The 12,840-nt window shown below is 48.0% G+C and overlaps 1 protein-coding gene across 1 annotated transcript in view; it reads left to right on the forward strand.

The window, feature by feature from the left end:
• NOL10 (nucleolar protein 10) overlaps positions 1 to 9,427 on the forward strand; it is a 94,744-nt gene extending 85,317 nt beyond the window's left edge. The window contains exons 20-21 of the mRNA XM_006073767.3: positions 2,626 to 2,728; positions 8,577 to 9,427. Coding sequence (XP_006073829.1) covers positions 2,626 to 2,728; positions 8,577 to 8,696 — 223 coding nt within the window. The 3' untranslated portion in view covers positions 8,697 to 9,427. The remainder of the gene's footprint in view (positions 1 to 2,625; positions 2,729 to 8,576) is intronic.
• Positions 9,428 to 12,840: the final 3,413 nt, after the last annotated feature.

A 12,840-nucleotide genomic window follows, 5' to 3' on the forward strand; every position in this document is an offset into this window, starting at 1 on the left:
GAACTCTACATTCAGATGTGTATATCTTTCCTTTTCTCCTTTGCTTTTTGCTTCTCTTCTTTTCACAGCTATTTGTAAGGCCTCCCCAGACAGCCATTTTGCTTTTTTGCATTTCTTTTCCATGGGGATGGTCTTGATCCCTGTCTCCTGGACAATGTCACGAACTTCCATCCATAGTTCATCAGGCACTCTATCAGATCTAGGCCCTTAAATCTATTTCTCACTTCCACTGTATAATCATAAGGGATTTGATTTAGGTCATACCTGAATGGTCTAGTGGTTTTCCCTACTTTCTTCAATTTTAAGTCTGAATTTGGCAATAAGGAGTTCATGGTCTGAGCCACAGTCAGCTCCTGGTCTTGTTTTTGTTGACTGTGTAGAGCTTCTCCATCTTTGGCTGCAAAGAATATAATCTATCTGATTTCGGTGTTGACTATCTGGTGATGTCCATGTATAGAGTCTTCTCTTGTGTTGTTGGAAGAGGGTGTTTGTTATGACCAGTGCATTTTCTTGGCAAAACTCTATTAGTCTTTGCCCTGCTTCATTCTGTATTCCAAGGCCAAATTTGCCTGTTACTCCAGGTGTTTCTTGACTTCCTACTTTTGTGTTCCAGTTCCCTATAATGAAAAGGACATCTTTTTTGGGTGTTAGTTCTAAAAGGTCTTGTAGGTCTTCGTAGAACCGTTCAACTTCAGCTTCTTCAGCGTTACTGGTTGGGGCATAGACTTGGATTACTGTGATATTGAATGGTTTGCCTTGGAAACGAACAGAGATCATTCTGTCGTTTTTGAGATTGCCTCCAAGTACTGCATTTCAGACTCTTTTGTTGACCATGATGGCCACTCCATGTCTTCTGAGGGATTCCTGCCTGCAGTAGTAGATATAATGGTCATCTGAGTTACATTCACCTATTCCAGCTCACTGATTCCTAGAATGTCGACATTCACTCTTGCCATCTCTTGTTTGACCACTTCCAATTTACCTTGATTCATGGACCTGACATTCCAGGTTCCTTTGCAATATTGTTCTTTACAGCATTGGACCTTGCTTCTATCACCAGTCACATCCACAGCTGGGTATTGTTTTTGCTTTGGCTCCATCCCTTCATTCTTCCTGGAGTTATTTCTCCACTGATCTCCAGTAGCATATTGGGCACCTACTGACCTGGGGAGTTTCTCTTTCAGTATCCTATCATTTTGCCTTTTCATACTGTTCATGGGGTTCTCAAGGCAAGAATACTGAAGTGGTTTGCCATTCCCTTCTCCAGTGGACCACATTCTGTCAAATCTCTCCACCATGACCCGCCCGTCTTGGGTGGCCCCACGGGCATGGCTTAGTTTCATTGAGTTAGACAAGGCTGTGGTCCTAGTGTGATTAGATTGACTAGTTTTCTGTGAGTATGGTTTCAGTGTGTTTGCCCTCTGATGCCCTCCTGCAACACCTACCGTCCTACTTGGGTTTCTCTCACCTTGGGCATGGGGCATCTCCTCACGTGCGTGAATCATACCACTCTAATATTCTTAACCTGGAGAATCCTGTGCACAGAGGAGCCTGGTAGGCTCCAATCCATGGGGTCGCAAAGAGTTGGAAATGAATGAGCACACACACATGCAGGAAGGGCTAGAGCTAACATTAAAACTTACTAAAAATATCTATCTTTAGTCTTAGTTCTGTTTTTTCTCTCTAAAGCAAGTTAACGCTGATCTGCTTTTATAATAAAGCATTGTTATAAGAACACGTGAAAGTGAAGTCGCTCAGTCATGTCCAAATGAAGTGTTATATAACTGGTACTAAATCTAAATTCAGAATCAACATCTTGACTGTCGTAGATGCAGTGAGTTGCCAGGCACAGCAGACCATAACAAGGACAAAGATTATAGAGAGAGACTTTAGAAACATGGTCAAGAAACGAAATTTGAATTGGGGGTAAATTGTGTCAGAAAGCAAGTCAAGTACGAAGTTTAAAGGAGAGATAGCCCTGAATCAGGCTAAGTCAAATCCCCAGTGTGATTGCTTTTGTTTTCTCCGTGTCATCAGATGATCTCATGTGTCAAGTTGCTTGTACTCTGGGTAATGAGTGTGGTCGATAAGCTAAGACCGAGTGAAGGAAAAGTCAGATTTCTCATAGCACTTCTCTGTGGCTTGACCCGAAAGGCTTTGCTTGTGTTCACTGCTGTGTAGAAGGTGAATGAGTTGCTGAGATGCTCACATACCTAACTGGTGCCTGGATTTAATATAAAATGCTTTAGCAGCTTAAGTGCCTCTGACCGTTACAGTAAATTACATGCTTCAGAAATATGGCTCCTTTGCATTTTGGCTTCAGAAATGTGATTTAGTAACATAAATAGCAAGCACTGAAATATTTGGAACCACCACTTAAAATACTTAATTAGTGGGTGTTTGGGACAGCCATTGTTTCTACTGCATATTTGCTGAGTCTGAGTAATGACGGTTTGAGTGTCTGCAATTCTGTCCATTGATTGTGTTAAACAAATGCCATTTTCTGTCTTTACCACATGTGTAAAAGGTCATTCTTTGTGTGATCGATTCTAATTAAAGCTTGTTTCTAATGGGAAATCAAAACATAACCCTAATTAATGTGTCATTCTCTTAAATTTCCTGCAGTAAAACCCTTGAAGACCGGTTGAAACTTGAAGCGAAAAACGGAACATTGAGTGTATCCGACACCACGGTTGGCAGCAAACAACTGACATTTACATTAAAGAAGGTAAGTTGCTTTCTCGTGTTCTTTTTTAATTCACAGAAGAAGACAAGGCTTCCAGCAGTGTTGTGTGTGTCTGACCTCAGAGCTGCCTTCCAAGCTTCCCCCTGTTGAGGGAGCGTGTGCTGTTCGGGCATGTTTTCCCTGCAGCCAGAGCCCCTCCTGGGTTGCAAGCACATTGCAGGGCAGAGCATTGGCAGAGCCAGGCGTCCGTCTGGTGTCCCGAGGGAGGCAGGCCCCCCGTGACCCCAGGCTCGGTACTGTTGGTGAAGAACCGCAGCATGGTTTCGGGGTCGCTGGGCCACCTGAGGTGGGACCTTGTAAAACAGAAGTCCTGACCATCCACCACTGTGAAAGAATAGTTCAGGCTCACATGGACTAGAAGATGATCAAGAACTGGTGATTTCTAATGTGTTCATCACAGTGCAGTCAGCTTGCCCAGGGTGGATAGTTTCAGGAGGCGAATTACTTTATCCGCAGTAGGTCCCATTCTAAACTGACTTAACCACAGTCATTTCTAAGCCACCTTTGATGACACCTGACATACAATGAAGGAGGAATAAGCTGCTTTAAATATTTGCTATGAACAGATGAGTGAAGAAGCTCCATGGTTTTAGTTTTCAAAAAAATTTTTTTCTCATTTAGTCACTCTCGCTTAATATGTATTGTCACAAAAAGGGAAAGAATGACAAAGACTTCACTTCTGATCCTTTTCTTAAATTGAGATATAATACAAGTATCTAAAATCCACCCTTTTAAAAATATACAGTTCAGGGTTTTTCAGTTCAGTTCAGTTCAGTAGCTGAGTCGTGTCCGACTCTGCGACCCCATGAATCGCAGCACACCAGGCCTCCCTGTCCATCACCAACTCCCGGAGTTTTTAGTAGTCGCCAAATGCTGTGCTCAATTATCACCATCTAAATCTGGACCATCCTCATCACTCCAGAACGAAACCCCACCCTCTCATGTCCCAGCCTATGGATTTGCCTGTTCTGGACATTGTGTATATATATAGAATCACACAACGTGTTTTCTTTTGTGACTAGCCTCTTTTACCTTAGCATGTTTTTAAAGGCTAATCCATGTTGCAGCGTGTACAAGAGCTTTATTCATTTTTGTGACTGAGTAATATTTAATTCTATGAATATACCACAGTTTTTTGTTGTTCAGTTGCTAAGTTGAGTCCGACTCTTCTGCGATATTATAGACTGTAGTCCACCAGGTTCCTCTGTCCATGAGATTCTTTGGGCAAGAATACTGGAGTGGGTTGCCATTTCCTTCTCCAGGGGATCTTCCAGACCCAGGGATCAAATCCATGTCTCCTTCAGTGGCAACGGATTCTTTACCACTGAACTACCTGGGAAGCCCATACCACAATTTGCTTATCCCTTAATCTGATGGTGGACATTAGGGTTGTTTGTTGTTTTAACTTTTTGAGGAACGACTAGGCTGTTTTCCAAAGCGATGGCACCATTGCCCATTCCCACCAGCAGTCTGTGAGGGTTCTGTTTTTCTCATCCTTGCCAATACTTGTTACTGTTGGTCTTTATTGTAGTCATCCTTGTGGGTGTGAAGTGGTATCTCACTATGGTTTTGATTGACATTTTCCTGATGACTAACAATGGTAGAGCATTTTTTTATGTGCTTATTGGCCATTCATACATTTCCTTCGGAGAAATGTGTTCACAACGTCCGCTCATTCATCTCTGGTTGTTGACAGTTCTTTCTGATGTCGTCAGAAGGCCTGCCAAATGATAAGGATATTTTTTACTTAGTTATCATTCATTATCTTATATAGATACAAAAAAAAAGGCAGAAAAAGAAAAAATATTGTTTTTTTCTTTGTGATGAGAACTCTAAGGATTTACCCTCTGAACAGCTTTCCTGTGTGTAATATAGCAGTTTTGACTGTAGTCTTCATACTGTACATCACACCCCTAATACTCCTTTATCTCGTGACTGAAGTTTGTACTTTTGATCACCTTTTCCCAAATCCCCCTCTTCCCACTCCTCCCATTAGAACTTTTTTATTCTGTGTGTAAGAAGCTTTTCAGTTAACTCTGTCTCCATTTACAGCAAACTTGCATCTTACATTTCTCATTTAAATAAGCCAAAACTGGCTGTGTGTTCAGACTAACTCATTGTGCCTAGTTTCTTAGAGATTCTCTGTACCCTCGAACGTTTCCTAATTCCCTCTGAAGTTCACGATGCTGAGGGGGCGGCAGGCGCAGGTCTCCTGTAGGAAGACCTCGCAGGCTCCCAGCTGCCCAGCCCAGGGCTCCCTCTGCCACACGAGGTGAGCTGGGAGGACGCAAGCACACTCCTTCCCCACGTTTCCCCAGTTGGAAGGTACTGAGGTCAGTATCAGTTTATGATTTGTGGTAAACTGGAAATAAGATGGCTCTGATTCCCCCACCCCCACCCCCAAAAAACAATAGAGGGCTACCCTGATGGCTCAGCGGTAAAGAATCGCCTGCAATGCAGGAGACGTGGGTTCAGTCCCTTCGCCTGGAAGACCCCCTGGAGGAGGGATTGGCAACCCACACCAGTATTCTTGCCTGGGAAACTCCTTGGACAGACAAGCCTGGTGGGCTGCAGTCCATGGGGTTGCAGAGTTGGATACAACTTAGTGACTAAACTGCAACACAAAAATGAAACATTTAAGTGAAAATACTTAAAACAGCCTTGAGGTTGAGTCTAGCAGAGGCTTTGAAACTAGGGAATGCATCAGTTTGCGTTTGTCTTGTGCCTGTTTCATCCTTTGACTAATAGAATTTCAACTATTAAATCTTAGTTTTATATAAGAATTTTTATGGAATTATTGTTGTGGGTTTTTTTTAATACAAATTCTTTTATACTAGGTATGTGATATATTCAGGTAAAATCTTGAGTTTTCCAAGTATTTTCATATATACTTTCTAAAATGTTAATCAAATCGAAGGAGAAAAACCTATGCTTTAATATTATTTAAAATTGTGTAGTGGCAAAACTAGGATTAGGTCCCAGATTCTACTTTTAAATACCCTGTAGTTCATTCCCTCAGGGGCCCTGGGCCAGCCGGGTACTGGTGCAGGTGTGGGCTTTGCATTTAGCCTCCCCTGTGTCCTGAGATAGGACTGCCATGGATGTGGGGAAGGAGTCAGGACAGGAACAGGGAGGAGAAGGAGCTGGTTGGCTCTTAACTTGTAACGAATTGGTCACACAGTGGCAACATCTTGCAAATACAGCTCTTCTCTAGATTGGGGATAAGAACAGTTTTTTTTTTTTTCTGGACATGGGCTTCCCAGGTGGTGCAGTGGTAAAGTAGCAAAGCCTGCCAGTGCAAGAGATGCAAGAGACCCAGGTTTGATTCCTGGGTCAGGAAGATCCCCTGGAGTAGGGAATGGCAACGCACTCTAGTTTTCTTGCCTGGAGGATCCCATGGACAGGGGAGCCTGGCGGACTGCCCATGGGGTCACGAAAGAGTCAGACACAACTGAACACACACATGTTTTTGGACAGAGGTTTTTCTGCAGGGATCGCTGCTACCTCTGAGCTCACGTGTAGACACCTGCCTTTGTGAGGACTCCACGGGCCAGGCCTCGTGGAGTGCACTCCAGGAGACGGAGGGGGGGCTCCTGGAAGCCGGCTTTGCCACCACATCCCCAAGGGAAATCCATGACAGATGTCCGTATCAAAGACGCAGAGCAGCTCATGACTTAAAAAGCCCCAGCACTCCCTGTTTATCTTTATTTAGTACCTTATTTCCCAAAGTTACTTGGGCCAGAGGCATTTTTAAAGGGATGCTTCTTAATATGAGTGTTTCCCTGGTGGCTCAGAATGTTAAGCGTCTGCCTGCAATGCAGGAGATCCCTGGGTCGGGAAGAGTCCCTGGAGAAGGAAATGGCAACCCACTCCAGTATTCTTGCCTGGAGAATCCCATGGATGGAAGAGCCTGGTAGGCTACAGTCCACAGGGTCGCACAGAGTCGACACTTCAATTTTCTTAATATGAAGAAACAGAATATTAAATAAGCAGTGTTCAGGGGCTTGCTGACACACCATTATCTGGTCTGCTAGGGAGCCTGCAGTTTCCCTCGGGTTTCTGAGTTCTCCATTCACAAAGGAGCCTCAGCCTGCTCTCTGCCACGTGCTAGGGACACACAGAACAGACAGACGTGGCCGTGGGTGCCGCAGTCCCATGGATGGAGGGAGATCACATACAGTCACCTCATCGTAATGTGGGACATGCCCCTGGAGGCCCAGGGCTGGGCGTGTCAGGGGCCCGGCCCAGTGGAGGAGTGAGGGACAGCTGGGCGAGGGGCAGGCAGCGCCCTGAGGGGCGGGCAGGGTTCCAGCCTCCAGCCTCGCTGTGGGGTGGGAGTGAGCCTACGCGTGAGAAGCATAGCCGTCACAGGGCTGCCAACTGTGGCCTCACACGTAGCTGGAAAGGCACGTAGAGCTGTCCAACAGGGCCGTGTCCAAAGTTAAATTTTAACCGTGGTCTTAAGAACCGTGGAAAGCGGTTGAAAAGGTCTAGTTAGCAGGAGACCGGCATACCGTTTCTATTTTTAAAGAGTCACTGTGGTCCGTTGCAGGAGGAGGCAGACTGAAGGGGGCTGACAGAGGTTCCTCATCCTGTAGTGAGAGGTCAGGCTGGCCTCAGGCAGGAAGGACCGCGCCCCGGGCTGGGTGGGGCCAGGGGGTGACCTACAGAGGAGCACACTGGGCAGGGTCACTTTGAAAAGGCTTTGAAAAATGGTACATAGGAAAAGTGCTCGATTCTTCAGAATCTCAGTCCAAGGGTTTCCTCGAATAGGAAAGAGTCATCAGTTTTTGGTCTTACAAATCGTGTTCTTTGCTCATGATTCCGTCACCTCCCAGCTCTTTCACTTTACAGAAGTGGAATGATCCCAGCAATAAGTGAACACAGAGACTTGTTCTTCAAGGTGGACATATGAATGAGTACCCCCAGGTGCCTGGAACCGGCGGGTCACAGGCCGCAGGCCGTGCAGGTGTCTCTAAGGCGCCATTTTGCAACTTTGAAAGTGGTTGCCCCGCCACTGCTGTCAAAGTTGGACTTTCTTTCGGTTCCACCAGCTAAGAGTTTTATTTTGAGCTTCACAGTTAGGGGTTAGTATTCTCCAAACCAGACTCGGTGGAACGGAGCTGTATTCTTAGAACTCCGAAGCTTCTCTTCCCTTCAGCGCAGATTCTGCACTGATGTAGCTCTCTTCTGTGAGATTAGTGACACTGTTTGGAGGAGGTCTGGTTTTCTCACCTGAGTGTTGAGAACAGTGCCTTCAAAGCAGCCATCCCAGAACTCATGTGCCCTTCCGGCCGTGAACTTGCGATTGACTGATGTGTCTGCTGAGCCTTTATCAGTGTTTAGTGGTAGCTCTCTCCCTTTCAAGGGAGTTTGATTCTCTTTGGAACCAGTTCCGGGGGACTGCATTGTTAATCATGGGTGGGTTATTACACAGTTTGGGAGCACAGAAGGACTTTTTTTGTCTTTAAGACAATGTGAGTAAACTGATGGATAGCTCTGGCTTGTCAACGAAGGACAGTTCCTCAAGAGAAGTCGTGGGCGTTTGGAAAGCCATCACGTCTTCCTCAGGCTAGCTCCCCCGTGAGGGGCTGTGTGGCATGTGGGCTGAGGAGCCAGCCTCGAGCTGCGTGGTTCAGGCCGCGCCCCGGCCCCGGGGGTTTAAGGCTCTGGGCCTCACAGTGACCGTGGCGCTGGCACTGGTCCTGCTGTCCCTGCCGGAACTGGGCTGAGAGTGCTGGTTGTGCCGTTGGCATTCCGATGGCCCCTTGGAAAGGGGTGTTGGCACGTCCTTTCTCTTTCTTTCCCCTCATGTACTCTTCTTTCTCAGTCGGAGCAGCAAAAGAAGCAGCAGGAGGCTGAGAAACTGCACCGGCAGGAGAGGAAGGCTGTGCGCCGCTCGGCGGGCCATCTCAGGTCCCGGCCCCGGCGGGGGCGGCCATTCCACTGATTCTGGAGCAGGCCCTGCGCGTGACCCCGAGGAGCTCAGTGCATCTCCCCCGCCGGATCGTCGTTCATTTGTGCGTGTTAGCCACAGCCGGGGTTGGGCAGCCCTCAAGTCCCCGGGAGCCCTCGCATCTGCAGAGAGAAGTCCAGACTGGGCCATGGTCCCCAGGCCTCTGGTCAGACTCTGGGGCTGGGCCCGCTGGCCACGTGGCGCCCTGGGGCACCTCTGTGCCGTGTGGCTCCCTGAGAACATTATTCCTTCCCCCTGGTTTTAATCCAGTGTGAGAGGTGGTTGTCTTCGAATACTGTAAGAGGTGCCCCGTGAGCTGAGAGGGTCTCCTGGGCTGCAGACCAGGGCGCGGGGTTTTCTGGAACTGTCTGCCCTGCCCGCTGCTGCCCACACCTCCGCTTTGCCCCCACCCCCACCCCCACCCCAAGAGGCCACTCCCGTCTCTCCCAACTATGGGCTTCGGTCAGGTTTGTGTTTTTAAGAATGTGCCGGTAAGTGTGTTTATGTGTTGGTCTGGGATTTTTTTAAACATATTTTTATACCAAGGGAATGTAAATTAAATGGTAATAGCCATTTAAAACAGAAAGTGGAAGCTACTGGATATTCTTTTAACTTGGCAGAGGATTAAATACAGGTTTTTTTTTCCCCCAGTGTCTTAAGTGCAATTAGAGATATACTGGCTGGAGACAACGTTTATAAAAATAAATGCTTTCATTTGAACAGCTTCTTGGAGAGAAACCCATTCCTTGAGTTAATTTGAAAAATGACTTTGGTTTCTTTGTATGCGAATGTGTGAAGAGTCCCTGAGATAGTGACTCTTGGGGTTGTAAATGATAGAGTCTAAGTTGAGATGTCAGGAGCAAAAAGACAAAGGCTCTAATGAACACAGCCAGGCTGGAGAGTAACCGCCTCAGGCCACTGGGGTCCAGGCCTCTGCACCCAGGCCGGCCTCCTCCTTTCTCGTCTCCCTCCTGTTGGGACCTTGCTTCTGACTCCTCGGTCTCCCCTCCTGTCTTCCTACAGCCCCACCCCCACCACGTGTCTCTGCTGCCCTGCAGACTGGGAACAGCACAGGTCAGGCTGTGATCTCTGTGGTCTGAGAGGGAGAGATGTTTCCAGGAAAAAAAGGAGAGAGAGAGACAGAGTGTGTGTGTGTGTGTGTGTGTGTGTGTGTGATGGGGTGGGGTGGGGGGGGTGTGTATACACAGACACGTCACCAGAAAGAGACTCCTGTTACCTGGGTTGTGTGTGTGTGTGTACGTACACAGACACGTCACCAGAAAGAGATCTTGTTACCCAGAGGGTCCTCTGTGGTCTGAGAGAGAGAGGATGTTTACAGGAAAAAAAAGAAGAGAGTGTATGTGACTGTCTGTGTGGTGAGGTGGGGTGGAGTGTGTGTGTGTACACAGACCCATCACCAGAAAGACTCTTGTTACCTGGGCTGTATGTGTGTGTGTGTGTGTGTGCGTGCGCACAGACATGTCACCAGAAAGAGCCTCCAGTTACCTGGGCAGCCAACACGACTTGTGTTGTGATACCAGAGGGCCCCCACCATGCCTTTCTCGGCCTGTCCCCTGGTCTTTTCTCAGGGCTCCAGCTTCCTGTGACTCTTGTGTCTCCCACATCGTTTGAGAAGAAGGTAAAGAAGGATGCTGCCGGCTGGCGTGTTTCCCTGGGGTTGAGGGACCTATTTCCAGATCTGTGTCCTGGGGTCAGGCTCTTCTGCACCTATACCTGGCTTTCCCGGCACCCCCCCCACCTTTTCCTTCTTTCTTTGGGGGTCCTCCCTGTGGTTTGGGGAGCCAGTACACCTTTTGGGGAGTTCGCAGAAGCAACGCTGTTTCTGGCCAAGGGGCTTCGCTCGCCCGTGAAGTGAGGGCTCGTCTAAGTCTGGAGCCTCAGCAGGATCAGGGCGATGGTGCAGGCCCGTCCAGAATGCCTGAGCCGGGGGCATCGGGGCCAGCCTGTGACCCGGTGGGCAGTCCCAGCCCTGTTGCTACCACCTGGGCGTCCACTGGCTGTTTAACCTCTCTGGGTCTTGTTTCCTCCTGAAAGTGGGCCCAACCCTTCCTTTGGGTGAGGAGTGCGTTGGGCCCGCGCATCCGTGTGTACCTGGCACAAGTGAGGCTCTGCAGTGCTCCGTGAAGTGCCATCAGCACCGTCCTGCCCCCACGCTGCACGCCCTCTGAACTCAGCGTGTTCCTTAGCACCAAGGTGTTCCCAGGGTGAGGGGTCCCTCAGCGTTTGCTCTGGGGGATTCCTGAAAGGGCAGATGGAGGCCTGAGCTGAAGCTGTGAGGGACGTTTAAGACAACTTGCCGAATAGATAGAAAGCTGCAGAACGCATCCTCCAGGCCCTACGGTTCCCCTAGGGACTCCTTGAAACAGCCCCTCCTCTTCAGAGTGGCTGTTCCTGGAGCACCTGCTATAAACCCCACGTTATCTTCGAAGTACCTTGTGTTTTTAAAATGTCACATGAGTTTTGTGCTCCATGATTTCTGATCGCTTCCTCACAAGCCTGAGAACATGACCGCGCTTCTCCTGGGCTTCCACCTAGAAGGTGCTGGCAGGGTGTCCACGAGCCAGAGGCCCAGCCTGAAGCTGGGGGCCTGGGTTTTACCATCAGGACCATCCTGGGGTTGTTGTTCAGTCACTCAGTCATGTCCGACTCTGCAACCCCATGGACTGCAGCATGCCAGGCTTCCCTGTCCTTCACTATCTCCTGGAGCTTGCTCAAACTCATGTCCACTGAGTCAGTGATGCCATCCAACCATCTCATCCTCTGTTGCCCCCTTCTCCTTATGGAAAATTTCAAACCCAGACCAAAGCCAAAGAGAGCTTAAAGAGCTTCCGTGCACCTATTCATTGTCCAGCTTCAATAATTAACAACATAGACTCCCCCTGGTGGTACAGTGGATAGGAATCCACCTGCCAATGTAGGGGACATGGAGACACAGGTTTGAGCCCTGGCTCAGGAAGATTGCACATGCCACAGAGCAATTAAGCCCACATACCACAGTTACGGAGCCCCCGTACCGCAGCTAAAGCCTGGGCCCTGCAACAAGAGACGTCACCGCAATGAGGAACCCGTCCACCGCAACAAGGAGTAGTCCCTGCTTGCCACAACTAGAGAATGCTGGCTCACAGCAACAGAGACCCAATGCAACCAAAAAAATAAAAATAATTTTTTTAAAAGTTTAAAAAATGATTAATGACAATGACGCAAGCTCGTCTGTTTTCCTCTCTGCTCCTATCCATTGGCCTTTTATTTTAACTGTTTTATCCCAGACATCATGTCATTTTACCAGAAACATGCATAATGCTTTACTAACATTGTGTGTCCCATCCGCCCCCCCCCCCCCCCCCCCACATACCAGAATGTAAACTCCATAGGAAAGATAGGAGTGGGTGTTTTTTTTTTTCCCCTTTTCTGGTCTGTTTTGCTTACTGCTATATATCAATCATCTAGTACAATGCCTGTTACACAGTAGCTACTTAATAGATATTTATCAAATGAATAGTTGTGTCAAGTTAGACGAGGACTGTAGGTTGGATTTTGGATTAAAGAAAAGGGGTGATTCTTACTTGACAAGAGCTTTTTCAGAGCTGAAATGCCTATTTGAATAGCTCTGGAAAAAAGAGGGGAAAGAGAATCAGAAATAGTGACTATAGAACCGTTAGTAGGAATTTCAGTGTACAGAAGAATAAAAAATGTGAGATCAAGAGTTTCTGAAAAAGAGATTCCAGCACGACTATACACCTCTGGGGATAATCCAGAAAAGGAGACAGTCATGTCGGACAGGGGATGGTTATTGGTCTGAGATCCATCAGTAGGCAGTTCCTATTGCTGTGTAACAGATTATCTCAAAACATAGTAGCTTAAAGTAACAGCTGTCCAGCAGCATCAGGGGATCAGGAACTCAGAAGCAGCTTCGCAGGGTGGTTCTGACTCCTGGTCTCCACAATCAGCTAAAGGCTTGACTGGGGCCAGGGGAGCCCCTTTCCAAGTTCACACACGTGGCAGTGGGCAGGAGGCCTCAGCTCTGTGCCACATGGGTCTCTCCATAGGGCCACATGGGTGTCCTCCCCTCACCCAGAGCCAGGGATCCAAGACAGCAAAAGAGACCGAGACCAAGGCC

The sequence above is a fragment of the Bubalus bubalis genome, chromosome 12, assembly GCF_019923935.1.
Source record: "Bubalus bubalis isolate 160015118507 breed Murrah chromosome 12, NDDB_SH_1, whole genome shotgun sequence".
Classification (NCBI taxonomy): domain Eukaryota; kingdom Metazoa; phylum Chordata; class Mammalia; order Artiodactyla; family Bovidae; genus Bubalus; species Bubalus bubalis.